Source organism: Dendrobium catenatum, unplaced genomic scaffold (assembly GCF_001605985.2).
Source record: "Dendrobium catenatum unplaced genomic scaffold, ASM160598v2 fragScaff_scaffold_1087, whole genome shotgun sequence".
Classification (NCBI taxonomy): Eukaryota; Viridiplantae; Streptophyta; class Magnoliopsida; order Asparagales; family Orchidaceae; genus Dendrobium; species Dendrobium catenatum.
The window spans coordinates 4,851-18,222 of NW_021319549.1; the positions used below are offsets into that span (position 1 = coordinate 4,851).

The 13,372-nt window shown below is 33.3% G+C and overlaps 1 protein-coding gene and 1 long non-coding RNA gene across 4 annotated transcripts; both read left to right on the top strand.

The window, feature by feature from the left end:
- The first annotated feature begins 2,320 nt into the window (after positions 1-2,320).
- On the top strand, positions 2,321-4,224 carry LOC110105414. Its single transcript, XR_002304140.2, has 3 exons — positions 2,321-2,395; positions 3,774-3,854; positions 3,956-4,224. It is a non-coding gene; the product is annotated as an uncharacterized LOC110105414 (long non-coding RNA).
- Positions 4,225-7,899: 3,675 nt separating this feature from the next.
- LOC110105370 (pentatricopeptide repeat-containing protein At1g71490) lies at positions 7,900-11,811 on the top strand. 3 transcript variants are annotated; one of them, XM_020834845.2, is made up of 2 exons: positions 7,900-10,087; positions 11,569-11,811. In XM_020834845.2, the coding sequence occupies exon 1, from the start codon at positions 7,903-7,905 to the stop codon at positions 10,048-10,050; it is 2,148 nt and encodes a 715-aa protein (XP_020690504.1). In that variant the 5' UTR covers positions 7,900-7,902; the 3' UTR covers positions 10,051-10,087; positions 11,569-11,811. The 3 variants fall into 3 exon arrangements, with proteins under 3 accessions (XP_020690504.1, XP_020690510.1, XP_020690516.1); XM_020834851.2 differs by having other exon boundaries at positions 11,586-11,811; XM_020834857.2 differs by lacking the exon at positions 11,569-11,811 and adding an exon at positions 10,214-11,513.
- The last annotated feature ends 1,561 nt before the right edge of the window (positions 11,812-13,372 follow it).

Genomic DNA, 13,372 nt, shown 5'->3' on the forward strand with positions numbered 1-13,372 from the left:
CTTAGTATTTGCCTGAACACCATTAAGCGCTTAAAAGAAATTTATTTTTTTCACTTCTGAACTAATTTTAAGTATAATGGATATTTTAAAGAGTATAAAAGAATTATGATCACATTAAACTAAGTTGGAAAAAAATTGTGAAATTTGTTTTATTCAAGTTCAAAATTCTGAAATAGATAATCTAAATTTAGCACTATAAACTATTTAATTTTGTAAGCATTATACTCTAGTGATAGTAATCTTTGCCACTATCTCTATTTTATCTTTTCATTTTTAATGCTGTATTTTCTATCACAAGCTTTATAGATTTTCATCTCTTCCTCTATCCTGACCCCTAGTTTTATGGACCTTCATCTTCTTCCACATACTCACTACTCTAGAATTTGAATCTCTTATAAGCACATTTGGTCCAATTTATTTTGTAGTGTACATCCTTGTTTCTTCAACTCTTAAAGCTCTTTTTACATCACCTAATGTCAAATTTTCATCTTGTAAAAACTAGAAAGTATTTATGTTAACCCTTCTCTCGAATCAAAGCATGATGCACACCTCCTTTCTTGGGGCCTTAGGTCAAGGTGGTTGCTTAAGCATGTTTTGAAATGGCGTCTAACTGTGGTGTGCGTTGCGCTATGTTCTTGCCTTAGCTCTCAAGAATCTATAGGTGAATGCATATTTATCAATGGAGAATAGTGCAACCATTGTGCAAATGTCTTGTAGAGACAAACACAAAATGCATGGGGTAGCACATCGTATTTCAAACAAGTTGCAAAATATTAAAAAATATGAATATTTATGAAAAATTATTGCATTGACAAAACTATCATGATCGTGAAAATAACTAAATTTATAAATAAGCTGTTGAATCTTGATGTTTAGGCTCAAATGCTTAAGACTCAAATTCACAACATTATATTTTTTTTTGAAGGACTAATATTTTTTGAAAAGTGAACTCATCATCATTATCATAAGTCAAAATAGCCTCATCTCTTTCATCAATATCACCATTATCTCTTAAATTTTAATCTTCTTTGTCTCCCTCATTGTCATCATGATCAATTATAAGATTGTTAAACCTAGAGGAAGATTCTCTTTTCTTACCATTAAATCACTTTCAAATATTATAGTTTCTTTAATGAACTCCACCATTTTTTGTAATAGTGATCCATGTTGAATCTTTCTCATCAATAAATAATTCATTATCGTCATCTAACTCATCAACCATATTTTCTATTGATCACTCATTAACATCATCTGTAGCATTTAAAGAGAGATGATCAATAATGTCAAGATGGTTATATCTTTGATTCAAAGTTTTATTATTCTTCACATAGATTAAACCTTCGAGGCGACTACCCTATTTTGTCATTTCATATATGTAACCCATCAGAGGTATTTCTTAATGTATTAACCAATTGAGGGACCTTCAACAATGGTCCACTTATTTTGAATGCATAATGCTATAATATTCCAAAAGGATTGTTTCAAGATGACTTGCTGCACTTATTTTTCCTTTGTTTCCTTTGAATAAGGACCTAATTTTTGTTGATGAAAACATTTTAATGTCAAAATGCATTGGCAGATCGAGTCTTGGTAGGCTTGACAAATGATATCTGATTTGCACATCTTCTCATCAAGTAAAGTAATTGTGATGTTGAAGATATGAAATTATATACAACCATCACTCTCTTAAAGCATCTCCGTAATTTTTGTATCTCAAAGATATCAATTATTATCAAATTCAATTAATGAGTGGTTCATTAGATCTAATATAAGTATGGTTATTTATCCATTAACAACTCTATTATAACAATATTGCAAAATATTCAACAATTCATGAACTCTCCAAACATAATGAAGTGGGTTTTCATTTCATACAAGACGATGTGATTTTCAAGAAAATTATTACTACCCATGTCCCTAATTTAGAACTAGTAACGGGTATCATTACCAAGTCACTTGGATATTTGCCATCCTCTCATTTATGTAAATGAGAGCTTACGGAAGTATGTGCTCCAACTTGAGGGCGGAGAGTTGGCATGTTTAGATGTTTGGTGAGTATTACATAGAATCTTAATAATGTAAGGAGATTATCATAGAAGATGTCCAATAATTGAGGAGGATATAATTTAGGTTTTTTATTTTTCTTTATTCATCCTCATATTAGTCAATAATACACACAAATTGCTTCTCAACTCTCAACACTTACTAATGATAGGCCCTCTTAAGTTTTGACGTTAGCCTCCAAATTTCTTGTATTCATCTCAATTGAAATTTTATGTTTGTCATACTGATAGATGCTCATGCCAAAATAATCTTTTTGCAGGCTATGACTAGATGCCCTCTTCCTATCTCTTGCAGTACGTTTAACCAAGATGGGTCCATATTTGCTTATGCTGTAAGTTAATACTTTATTTATTCCTTTTCTTGTCAAGCAAAGAATATTCTAAACATATAATTCTGTATTTGAAATAGTTCAATGATGCCAATAATTCTAATTTTCCAATGTTATCATTTAATAATTTCCTTAGAGAGTGTATGCTGCAGAATTTATTTGCATTCCTTGTTTTATGATGCTTTGTATTGCATATGATTATCTAGGGCACATTTGCAAATTTCTTTTTAGTATGTATAGGCTATGATTGAGTAATTGTTATCGTGTTCTTGAAATTGTTCTGCATATATGCTTGAGAATTGCAGGAGGTAACCATTTAGGCAATATATGCCTTCTGCAGAAATTTTCACTTAACAAACAGTAAGCAACGGTACTCCAGGTTTTTAATAAAAGCTTAGATTTGAGTAGCTTCAGTGGCAGATAAGATTAGAGAGAATCTCTTTAAATGGCTTGGTCACATAAAATGCCGGCTTTCCGATGACTTGGTTAGGAGAGTAGATATATTAGATCCGGCCTATATTAAGAAAGGTAGAGGTAGGCCTAAAAAGACTTGGAAGTTTTAGAAATGACATTTTTTTTATTAAATTTAAATGATAATTTCACTCTTTAAGGGAATACAATAGAGAAAAATGATTTATCTAGCTGAACCCAATTAGTGGGATAAAGGTTTGACGTTGCCCTCGTCGCCTTCTTCGTCTTTATCCATTATAATTCTGACTAATTTTATAACTTATCCAATATCTTTGGATTTTCCCCATTCCGTTCAGTGTTTTTTTAAATGTGTTATATTTATTTGTCTTTTAATCATTGTTTTCATTTATTTTTTTGGGTTTTCTAGTCAAAGTCCTCAAATTCAATGTAGCAAATTTGATTTTAATATTGACATAGTTAGCCTTGCATAACTCTCACAATTGCGTTATGGTATTGTACTTGCTGCTTACGTCCTTATCGATTTGTCTTTTTCTCACTATAATCACCCGAAGCGTTAACCATGTCCTACTGAACCACAATGGGGTTTGGTCCACCCTCTATGGCTAACCCTAAATTTGAAAATTGATGTAATCTACTAGATTTAAGATTGGTTTGTCTACCTTACTTCAACCCTAATCTTTCCAATCAGGGCTTCAGCCCTAAAATTGTGGTTCAATATGACTGATACCCTAAAATTTGAAAAATTATTCTGTGCGGACACCATATGTCATCCGTAGTTGAATCAGAGCGTGTTTTGATGTGTACCGGGTGTCGTGGCGCGCTCTGATTTGCCTCCGAACGATCCGGTGTCCGCACATAATAATCTCTCCTAAAATTGACAATGCTTTTTGCAATTTTACATTCCAAAGTTTTCCCAGAGTGCCGAATATAATTTCATGAAATCATGCAGGTCTGTTATGACTGGAGCAAGGGTGCAGAAAATCATAATCCTGCAACAGCGAAGACATACCTCTATCTCCATTCCCCGCAGGTCAATATGATTTGAAAATATCTGATATATTTCATTTTTCTGCATTGAAAAGTATTTTATGAATGCTTATTGAAACTATGATCATATATATTCCGGAACAGGAATCTGAGGTGAAGGGAAAGCCGCGCATTGGTGCCACGCAGCGCAAGTGACTGACTGACTCTAAAGTAGATCAATGAAGGAAGATTTGTCATGTCCATGTTAATTATCATACACTGCTTTTCTGCTATTCTTTCCTGCCAGCGGCTTAGTTAGGGTTCACGAATGCTTCAGCTGTAAACTACTAGTAAGGGCATTTTGTTTTTTGCTTTTTGTTTTCCCTTGATTATATTGAAATTTCGAATGCATCTATAAAAATTTTAACTTGTAATGGGTTAAGATAATATTTTACATCAACTTTGAGAGGTCTGCCTCCTCAAAAAGGAAAAATTATTTTGTGCGGACACCAGACGGCATCCGGAGATCAATCAGAAGTGTTTAGTACCATTGTATACTAAGTGATGTGGCGCATTAGTCTCCAGACTGTCTGGTGTCTGCATAGAATCATTTCTAATGTTAAGTAAAATAATAATTTTATATTATGATTCATACAAATAAAGAATAATTTGAATGTGGAGTTTGTAAAAATCTTAAGATTTTGCGTGGTATATCATTAATAAGAACATTTGAATGTTAAACGTACACTATAATAAAATTCTAAGGGCGCATAGATAATTTCCTAAAATATACCATCTTCCAAATTTGGGGACTTAGCTCATTTACAAGCAAGCAAAATATTTGTATTGTCTATGCGTTTTGATTAAAAATATTTATATTATCATATAATAATTATTCAAATTAAATAAATATGAAGTAAATTCATATAATAAAACAGTTGTATTTGAAATTATTAAATATTTTAAATTTTATTGACAAAAATAGTCAAATGTTATTATATTTTAATAGCTTTCTGAAAATTAATTGTGTTGTAATAAATAAATAATAATAATAAATTTTGGCTGCATACTAAACATAAAAATAATATTAAATAGCTATTAAACTATTCAAATAATGAATTTTAAAATAAAAGAAAATATTTAACTCAAGTTATTTATGGAATGCATTTTAAAGTTAAAACTTATTATTCATGATACATATATGGCATGCATGTTACTTATTTTTTAATTGAGCACAAAGAAGACGTTAATATATAAAAACCTCCATAAAACCTCAAGCGATATTAGTATATAAAAATTAATAATAAAATAAGGGCATATTTCATTGCCAATAGTTTGAAAAATATTTTAGAAATTTTGAATATCAATTTTCATTTAATTTGTATGTAAAAAGGAAATTTATATATTTGGCAACTTTCCGAAGTTTAAGGCTTCGTTTGGAACGGCTTTTTTATTGCTTTTTAAAACAGAGTTTTATTGCAAAAATAAAAAAAATTGTACTAAAACTCCATTTTAAAAAGCAAAAAAAAAAGCCGTCCCAAACGAAGCCTAAATCTTGTTAGATTATATATGTCTAACATTTTTTTACTTCAATTAAATGAGCTAAAAATGAATAATATAAAGCATTAATTAGGAACAGTAAATATAGAATTTAAAATAGTTTAATATTTGTCATCTTAGTTGATTTTTAATTTGATCTAACTCATTCAAATATGTAGTTTTGAGTTAAATAAAGATGTCACTCCAAATGAATATATATATAATTTTTTTTTTCTTTGGGACATTTAGGTCAATTAAGTTAAATTTACACAAACATCATATACGCAAGCTTCAAACCTGAATTCTCTTGGTTTAGTAGCCAAAACTCTCAACCAACAGATCAAGATGAGTTGCATAATATGTACAAATAAGCTAATATATGATATGCATATAATTCAAGAAAAATATATTTGTGTAAATTTGAAATTAATTTTGAGTAGACTGAAATCAAATAATTTTTAATAAAATTTTAACTTGATCGATTTAGACTTCATATGAGACAATTTTCTTATTGTTTTTAATGCAACTCTTTAGTAGTAAAGTTTATATTTTAAGAAATTTTTGTTCTAAAAAGTTGTTTTAGAAAAAAAAAAAAAAAAGAAGAAAACTAACTCAAATGAAGCCTTGAAATAAAAAAAAATTGACTTTAAATCATGCCAAATTTTTTTTTGGAGGAGAGCTCTCTTACCTCCAAGCTCTCACAACAGTACCATTAAAGTTTGCTTAAGCTAAATAATGTCTCTCCCCACATGAATAGCTACCTAATAGAAGTTCAAAATGTTTACACTAATCAATGTCACTCTTATTATCAACTATTAAGAATGCCCTAATTGCACATAGTTAAAATTTAGGCTATAAAATTTTAGGACAATATATCATTATTTAGTTTTATTGTAATTTTATTTGATTACATTGTTAAACTAATAAGTTTCTCTTAAGCCTTCTTTTTCAAGATATGTTTCTTCTTGAAATGTTATGTGACTATAAAAAGAGAGCAATTGTCAATGAACAATATGCAATGAGTTTTTTTTTTTTGAAATTCATATATAGTTTGTATCTATATAGACACACTAAAATTATGTACACGTTGTTAGTATTAGATAAAGTAGGGGATCATAATTAATTTTCAGGATTTAAAACAAAAAATTAGTCTTTGTTTGGGGCGGCTTTTGTACTGTTTCTTAAAGCTATTTTTTAATATAAACACTCTAATTTGTCTACTAAAAAGCTGCTGTAACAAGCAGTAAGAAAGCCATCCCAAATGAAGGCTTAGTTGAGAGGTGGTGATAGTGCATAGCTAGGATGCTTATTCTTTGATGCCTATGTAGTAATATTGGTGAAGTTTATGCCTTGATTTGTGTAATTTGATATGTTCATTGTTAGTAGTTTTAGGTTATTTACTTAAGGTTAAAGTGTCATTTGTTCATTTGTTTTTTTTTTCATTAAGATTAATATGATATATAACTCTTATTTTATTTAATCGAATTTAGTTTTACTTCTAATAAGATTTAATATTATAAATAGTGTTTGGGATCATGCAATTCAAAAATTAAATGAAAATGAAAATGAGAGAATAATCATATTAAAGATTTCTAATACAAGGCACACAAGTTCATGTAGATACACTTACGTCTATGGCCGTACAAAGATCAAATATTATGCTTAGCTTAAAAAAAGTAAATATGAATAAGAACAAAAGTAATATTATATTTGTATTAACGATTGAAAGGGAACACATCTGCTTGATGTGAAGATGAGAGTTGAACGTGGAGTATAAGATGTTGATGCTACTTCTTCTTCTTCTTCTCTTCTCTGCCATGAGAGTTTCTTCTTCTCTCTTTCTCTTATCTCATTATTTTATTTATTTTCTTGTGAAAATGGGATTCTTCATAAGGGTTGCATGAGTTTATATAGTTCAAATTTAGTCTTCTAATATTATTTATCAACCATCACTGAAAATTTTTATGACTTCTAATATATAATTTTGTGGTAGTCTCCATTTAGAACTTAATGATAACTTTTATTTAGGACTTTTATATTGTTAAAATGAGTTTTTATTTTTAATAATTAAAAATTAAGATAAAATTTTATTCAAAATAGTTTGACTGATCAGTGCTTAATAGTTTGTTCTATAATTATTTAAGATTTCATCCTCTTAGGAATAGTTAAAGTGCTCTTTGGATTAAAAAACATTCATAGAGGGCTTATCAAAAACATATTTCATAGATATTAACCTCAATAATTTAAATATTCATTATATATTTTTTAATTTCTTTTTTCTTTCTTTTCCTTTCTAATCCTACAAAATTTCATATTTAGATATCTATTCTATAGTTTAATATCAAAGCAAATTTCATATGATATATCAATGGTGTGGGAAAAAAATTAGCTCTGAATATTTATAATTGAAATAAATCTTAAAACTATTGAAATTAATTAAGTTGAATTGAATATAAATTTTAAATATTTCAAATTCATGTGACTGAAATTTTATCAAATTTGTTCAGAATATAATAACAAATTTCTTGGTTTATCCTATATCATGACAAGCAAGTCTTTTTTTCTTCAGTTTGATGCATGTTCTTGGGCTCGTTGCTAAGCCCATCTTCCTCTCGCCGACACGCTTCCTTGTGACATGGAAGAAGAAACCGAACCGCCTAGCTCTTGTCCTCCATTCCACAACAGCGTTGGCCTACTCTCCTCGCCTCACCAAAGATCCCGCCTTGCCTTCTCTAATCGACTCCATTGCTACTCTCGCTTCCCTCCGCCGCCTCACTGAAGCCTTCGCCGCTTTCTCTCTCCTCCGCCTCCGCTCTCCTTCCTCCCATATCCTCTTCCGCCTTACCTACCTCCTCCTCAACTCTGCTACTGAACACCAATCCCTTCCAGCCGGCGAGCAGCTCCACGCTTTCTCCATCTCCTTCGGCCTCTTTTACCACATTTCCCTCCTCTCCCCTCTTACATCTTTCTACCTCTCGTTCGGTCTACTCCATTCTGCAGCTTCCGTCGTAGAAGAGTCTTCATACATTCTCCCATGGAAGCTCCTCATTTCCTCTTATGTCAGAAATGGCTTTTCTGCCGAGGCTCTTGCTGCCTACAACCAAATGTTTTCTATTGGCGTTGTCCCTGATTGCTTCACTTATCCGTCTCTCCTTAAAGCCTGCGGAGAGGCAGGTGACTTGGATGTTGGCAGAGAGATTCACCGGAGCATTGAAAGCAGTGGAATCGGGTCGAATATATTTGTAACGAATGCTTTGGTGGCCATGTATTTGAAATGCGGTGAACTGGATGTTGCGAGAAAGCTGTTCGATGAAATGCCTGCGAGAGATGTTGTGTCATGGAATTCAATTATATCAGGGTATGCATCGAGGGGTCTTTGGATGGAAGCATTTGAGCTGTTCGAGCTTGCCATGGAAGGGTGTTCGGAGGTGAATTCCATTACCTGGAATACCATCATTGGTGGCCTGCTGCAGAAGGGGGATCATGTCAAAGCGTTGGAATTTGTTTCTCAAATGAGACTGAGCAAAACTGGGGTGGACTTCGTCACCATGGTTATTGCTTTAAACGCTTGCTCTCGAATTGGGATGTTGAGATTGGGGAAGGAAATTCACGGTTTGGCAATCCGCATGGTCTGTGATGACCTTGAGAGTCTGAGGAATGCTCTGATAACAATGTACTCGAGGTGCAAGGACACTAGAACTGCTCATCTTCTGCTTCGAATGATAAAAAATCCAAGCTTGGTTACATGGAACGCCATGCTTGCTGGCTTTGCAGTTGAGGACAGAGCAGAGGAGGCCTCTCTTTTATTTAGAGAGATATTACAGTCGGGACTCCAACCAAATTATGTAACCGTTGTGACAATTCTTGCTCTTTGTGCGCGCGTTGCTAATCTCCAGCATGGCCGTGAGCTCCACTCATACATAACCAAGCAAGAATTCACAGGCTACCGCCTTCTGTGGAACTCTCTTGTTGACATGTACTCTAAGTCAGGCAGGATCTTGGAAGCTCGTAGAGTCTTTGATGCCATGACTGATCGCGATGAAGTCTCTTACACTTCACTTATAGCTGGATATGGAATGCAAGGGGATGGTATCGCAGCAGTTCAGCTTTTTGATGAGATGATCAGTTATGGAATCAAACCGGATCATGTTAGTATGGTGGCGGTCCTCTCTGCTTGCAGCCACTCTAAATTAGTTTCAAAAGGAGAAATACTCTTTAACAAGATGGAAAGCACCTTTGGCATTAAGCCAAGGATGGAACATTTCTCTTGTATGGTGGATTTGTATGCCAGAGCTGGTCTTTTGGAGAAGGCAGAGGAGGTGATTAATAAAGCTCCCTTTCAACCAAATTCTGCAATGTGGTCAGCCTTAGTTGGTGCTTGTCAGGTGTACAGGAATACTGAGCTAGGAGAAAAGGCAGCAATGAGGCTGTTGGAGATGAAGACAGATAATGCAGGGCACTATGTGCTCATTGCAAACATGTATGCGGCTGCGAATTGCTGGGGGGAGCTTGCGAAGGTTAGGATGAAGATGAGGGATGAGGGGGTAAGGAAGGCTCCAGGATGTGCTTGGGCTGATTTGGGGAATGGGTTCAAGCCTTTTGTGGTGGGAGACCGATCGAACTCCGTGTCTCCTGATATTTATGGACTTTTGGAAGGTCTGGCTGAGCAAATGTATGATGAGGGTTATGCAATCTGTGAGGAGTTGGGATATGGGAACTAAATACAATTGGAATAGATGGAAAACATCTGGATTGCAGGTAACCTCTCCTACTATTGTAGATTACTCAAGTTCTATAGATATTTAGTCACATTTGCTCGCATAAATTTGGCTATCCAAATATGACCATCAAGTCACTATACTGTGATTGATTTGCTTGATGTAGATATGTTCTTGATCGACCAAAGAAATGTCTTGGTCGACCAAAGCCATTTGTTGGTAGCCCAAGCTGGTTGATCATGAGTAACCTCATAACCTAGTTTGAACTATGAAATTGTAGTGAGTGCATCCATGAGGTAAAGTGATGTCTTATTGAACGTAATATATATTTTTTATTTGGAAGGAACTATGAATAATCTCCCAACTATTTGTAGGTTGTCAATTTAGTCTTAAAGTATCATATTTCTCTAATTTTATTTCTCTACTAGACAAAATTTATTCAAAATGGCCCCAATGTGATTAATTTTATATATTTGAGGGATTGATTGAGATTAATTTTTTATAATTTTCATCAATTTTTATTTGAGGGAGTATTTTGGGATCAATTTTATATAGTTGATGGGCTAAATTAGAGAAATATGATACTCATGAAGTTATTAAACTGGGATTATTTTGATCATTTTCTCTATATTTAATTTTAAAAGTTGAGAAAATTAATGCACGCATAAAGTCTACGCTTGAATTCTCACGACCATGGGAGGGCCAAAGAAACCTCACCACTTAGTTTGGAAAACCTTCATAAACAATTAAATAGCTTCTTTTTGATCCTCCTCACATAATGACTAATAGCTTTCATGGGTCCCACAAAGTGGGTCTCCCTTGACATATCAGTACTCCCCTCTCAAAAAGCCACATTGTCCTGAAAGTGGAACGAAGGAAACTGTTGCTGAAGAATATTTTTCCATTTCAAAAGAAATTAGGTGAGTAGTTGTAATCTTGAAATGCATTTTCTTGTTGGATCCACGCGAAACAACTCTACGATGTTTGCTGCTTAAAATTTTATCAATAATTTGTTTATGTGAAACAATACAAGCATTTTTCTTTTCATTTCTCTTTTTTGAAGAATCTCTCAAAACTCATGTCAGCGTAACAATTATTAACTTGGTTTTGAGTTCCTAATTAACAAAATCTCCAGGGGTAGAAGAATGTTCCATTGTTTTAGAAGATTGGACCCCTTAATAGATTGGATAACTCTTTTTTGTTCTACACTCAGCTTATTCACCAAGACTTTATGTGATCTTGAAGAATAAAAAGACTCAGTTGGTACATAATGTTTGGTTTTCTCTGAAGTCTCTTCATTATCTTGGCTTATGAAGTATTGATGCCAATGGTTTGACTTTTTAGGATGATGCCTTGCAGTCAGGCTTTATGCTGCATACAAATTTATTTATTGCTGAGCCTTTTTTTTAAATAAATATTATTGGTATTAAGACCCTTTTTTCCCTTAAAAAAAAAAAAAAAATAAAGTTGCTGTTTGATTAGCATATCTTTCTCCATGGAATTCTAAGAACTTGCGTACAGATTTTTTCACACTACAGAGATGGGATTTCCTCTTTCAAAGATTATGTGCCCACTGTTCCACCACTCCTGCTTGTATTTGTTCCTATTCAAAGGCGATGAATGGAAGATTTTTCATTTGACCTCTTTGAAGACAAAATCATCAAGGCAACGGTTGACCTTACTAGCATTCGCAAAGCTGCAAAGAAAGAAGTAAGATGCAACTTTCTATTTATTTATGGGTATATATTCTCTTGCAAAAAAAAAGTATGAGTATTGATTTATGGAATGGCAAACAAAACTGGAGCTGCGGATGAAAAGATGCAAGAACATATAGAACTGAGTATCTAGCAGCCCTACTCAGACCCCCAAATCATTCTGGTTGTTCTCTTTGGCATGCATATATCTAATCCTCCGCCTCTTGCCACCATCATCCTATTAGGCCGATTCAACCTGAACCAGCCCAACAGGCACAAAGGCCGGCTCTTGTTTACAGGAGGCGGACAAGAGCTGCCTCCCTTCTTTCTTGCCGCCCAAACTAGTGGGCCCCACTAGGAGAAAATTAAAGAAAGAGGGGCGGGCGGCTAGGATGAGAGGGAAATTTTGAATTAAGGAGTTTGAATTAGGGAATTAATGTATTAATAGTATGAGTTATTTTGGGTTAGGATTAGGCATTCTTTGAGTGGTTTTCTTTTGTTTTTTTTGAAGTTTCTTTGGCGTCTTGGGATCTAGATTCATCGTCTAGAGATTGAGTGAGAATGATCCTCATCTTGAATTGATGATCAATTGTATCTTGTTTTGTGTTTGCTTTTGCTTTTAATCCACTATTACAATCTATGGTTTTGGATTGATTTCATTGAGATTATCGCATTATTTTCGCTGTTTTTATCAATTATTGCTAGGGTTGCTTGCGAACTCAAGTATTTCCTATCACATCCTTATGCTCCTCACTCAGAAAATTTGTGATAATGGATCCATGAGGTGCCTTCTTGAATGACTGGAATGGATCTGAACGTTTATGGCGACTTGATACATTTAGTAGAATGGATTGGGCTGCAGATGATCTGACCTGACTGGTATAGAACCCAATCAGGTCAGACAAAAGGCCGGCCGATCATAATGGATCTGGCATGCATGTAGATTGATTTCTTTGCACAAATATGAAATTTTATCAAGGCAGATATGGAGCCTGACGGATTATTGCCAAACTAGTTTTGGGGGAGACCTGCTGCTGCTTTGAATTGCAGCCCTCCTGATATCTAATTCATAGGCAACTAAGGTCCAGCCATTCATGAATTGATTCTTTTATTTTATTTTTTGTGTACTGCTGTTGTGTATCGCTCGGTATTGGGGATGTGACGCGTTCTAATTCGCCTTTGAATTATTCGGTGACCGCACATAATAATCTCTCTTTGCAGTGACAGAATTTTTTTTAACAATTCAGTGTAGTATTTTATGATTAAATAACTTGGAGCTTGCCATTTTCTACATTTATCTATTTTTTTTTGTAAATCATCAATAATAACAAATATAAAATCTAATTTGAAATAAATCTGAGAATTTTGATGGGCCTAATTCGAGCACTCATCTGCCAAAATAATGCTACTTTCACATGCATTGATGATGTAAATAATTTATATTTTGAGCCAGTTTTTTTATCAAAATGCCTTATTTTATATTAAATAGAGTAATAAAGAATTCACAATTTTTTTTCTTATTTGAATAATTAATAAAATTCAAAGGCCATGATGCGAAATATCGATTTAAGAATTATTAATTTAAATTTTCATTATGAATAAACAGTGAGATGACAAGTGGCACCAAATTA

Bases quoted from the DNA above. Each gene is read 5' to 3' on its own strand.
- LOC110105370 (XM_020834845.2), top strand. From the start codon at position 7,903: ATGCATGTTCTTGGGCTCGTTGCTAAGCCCATCTTCCTCTCGCCGACA.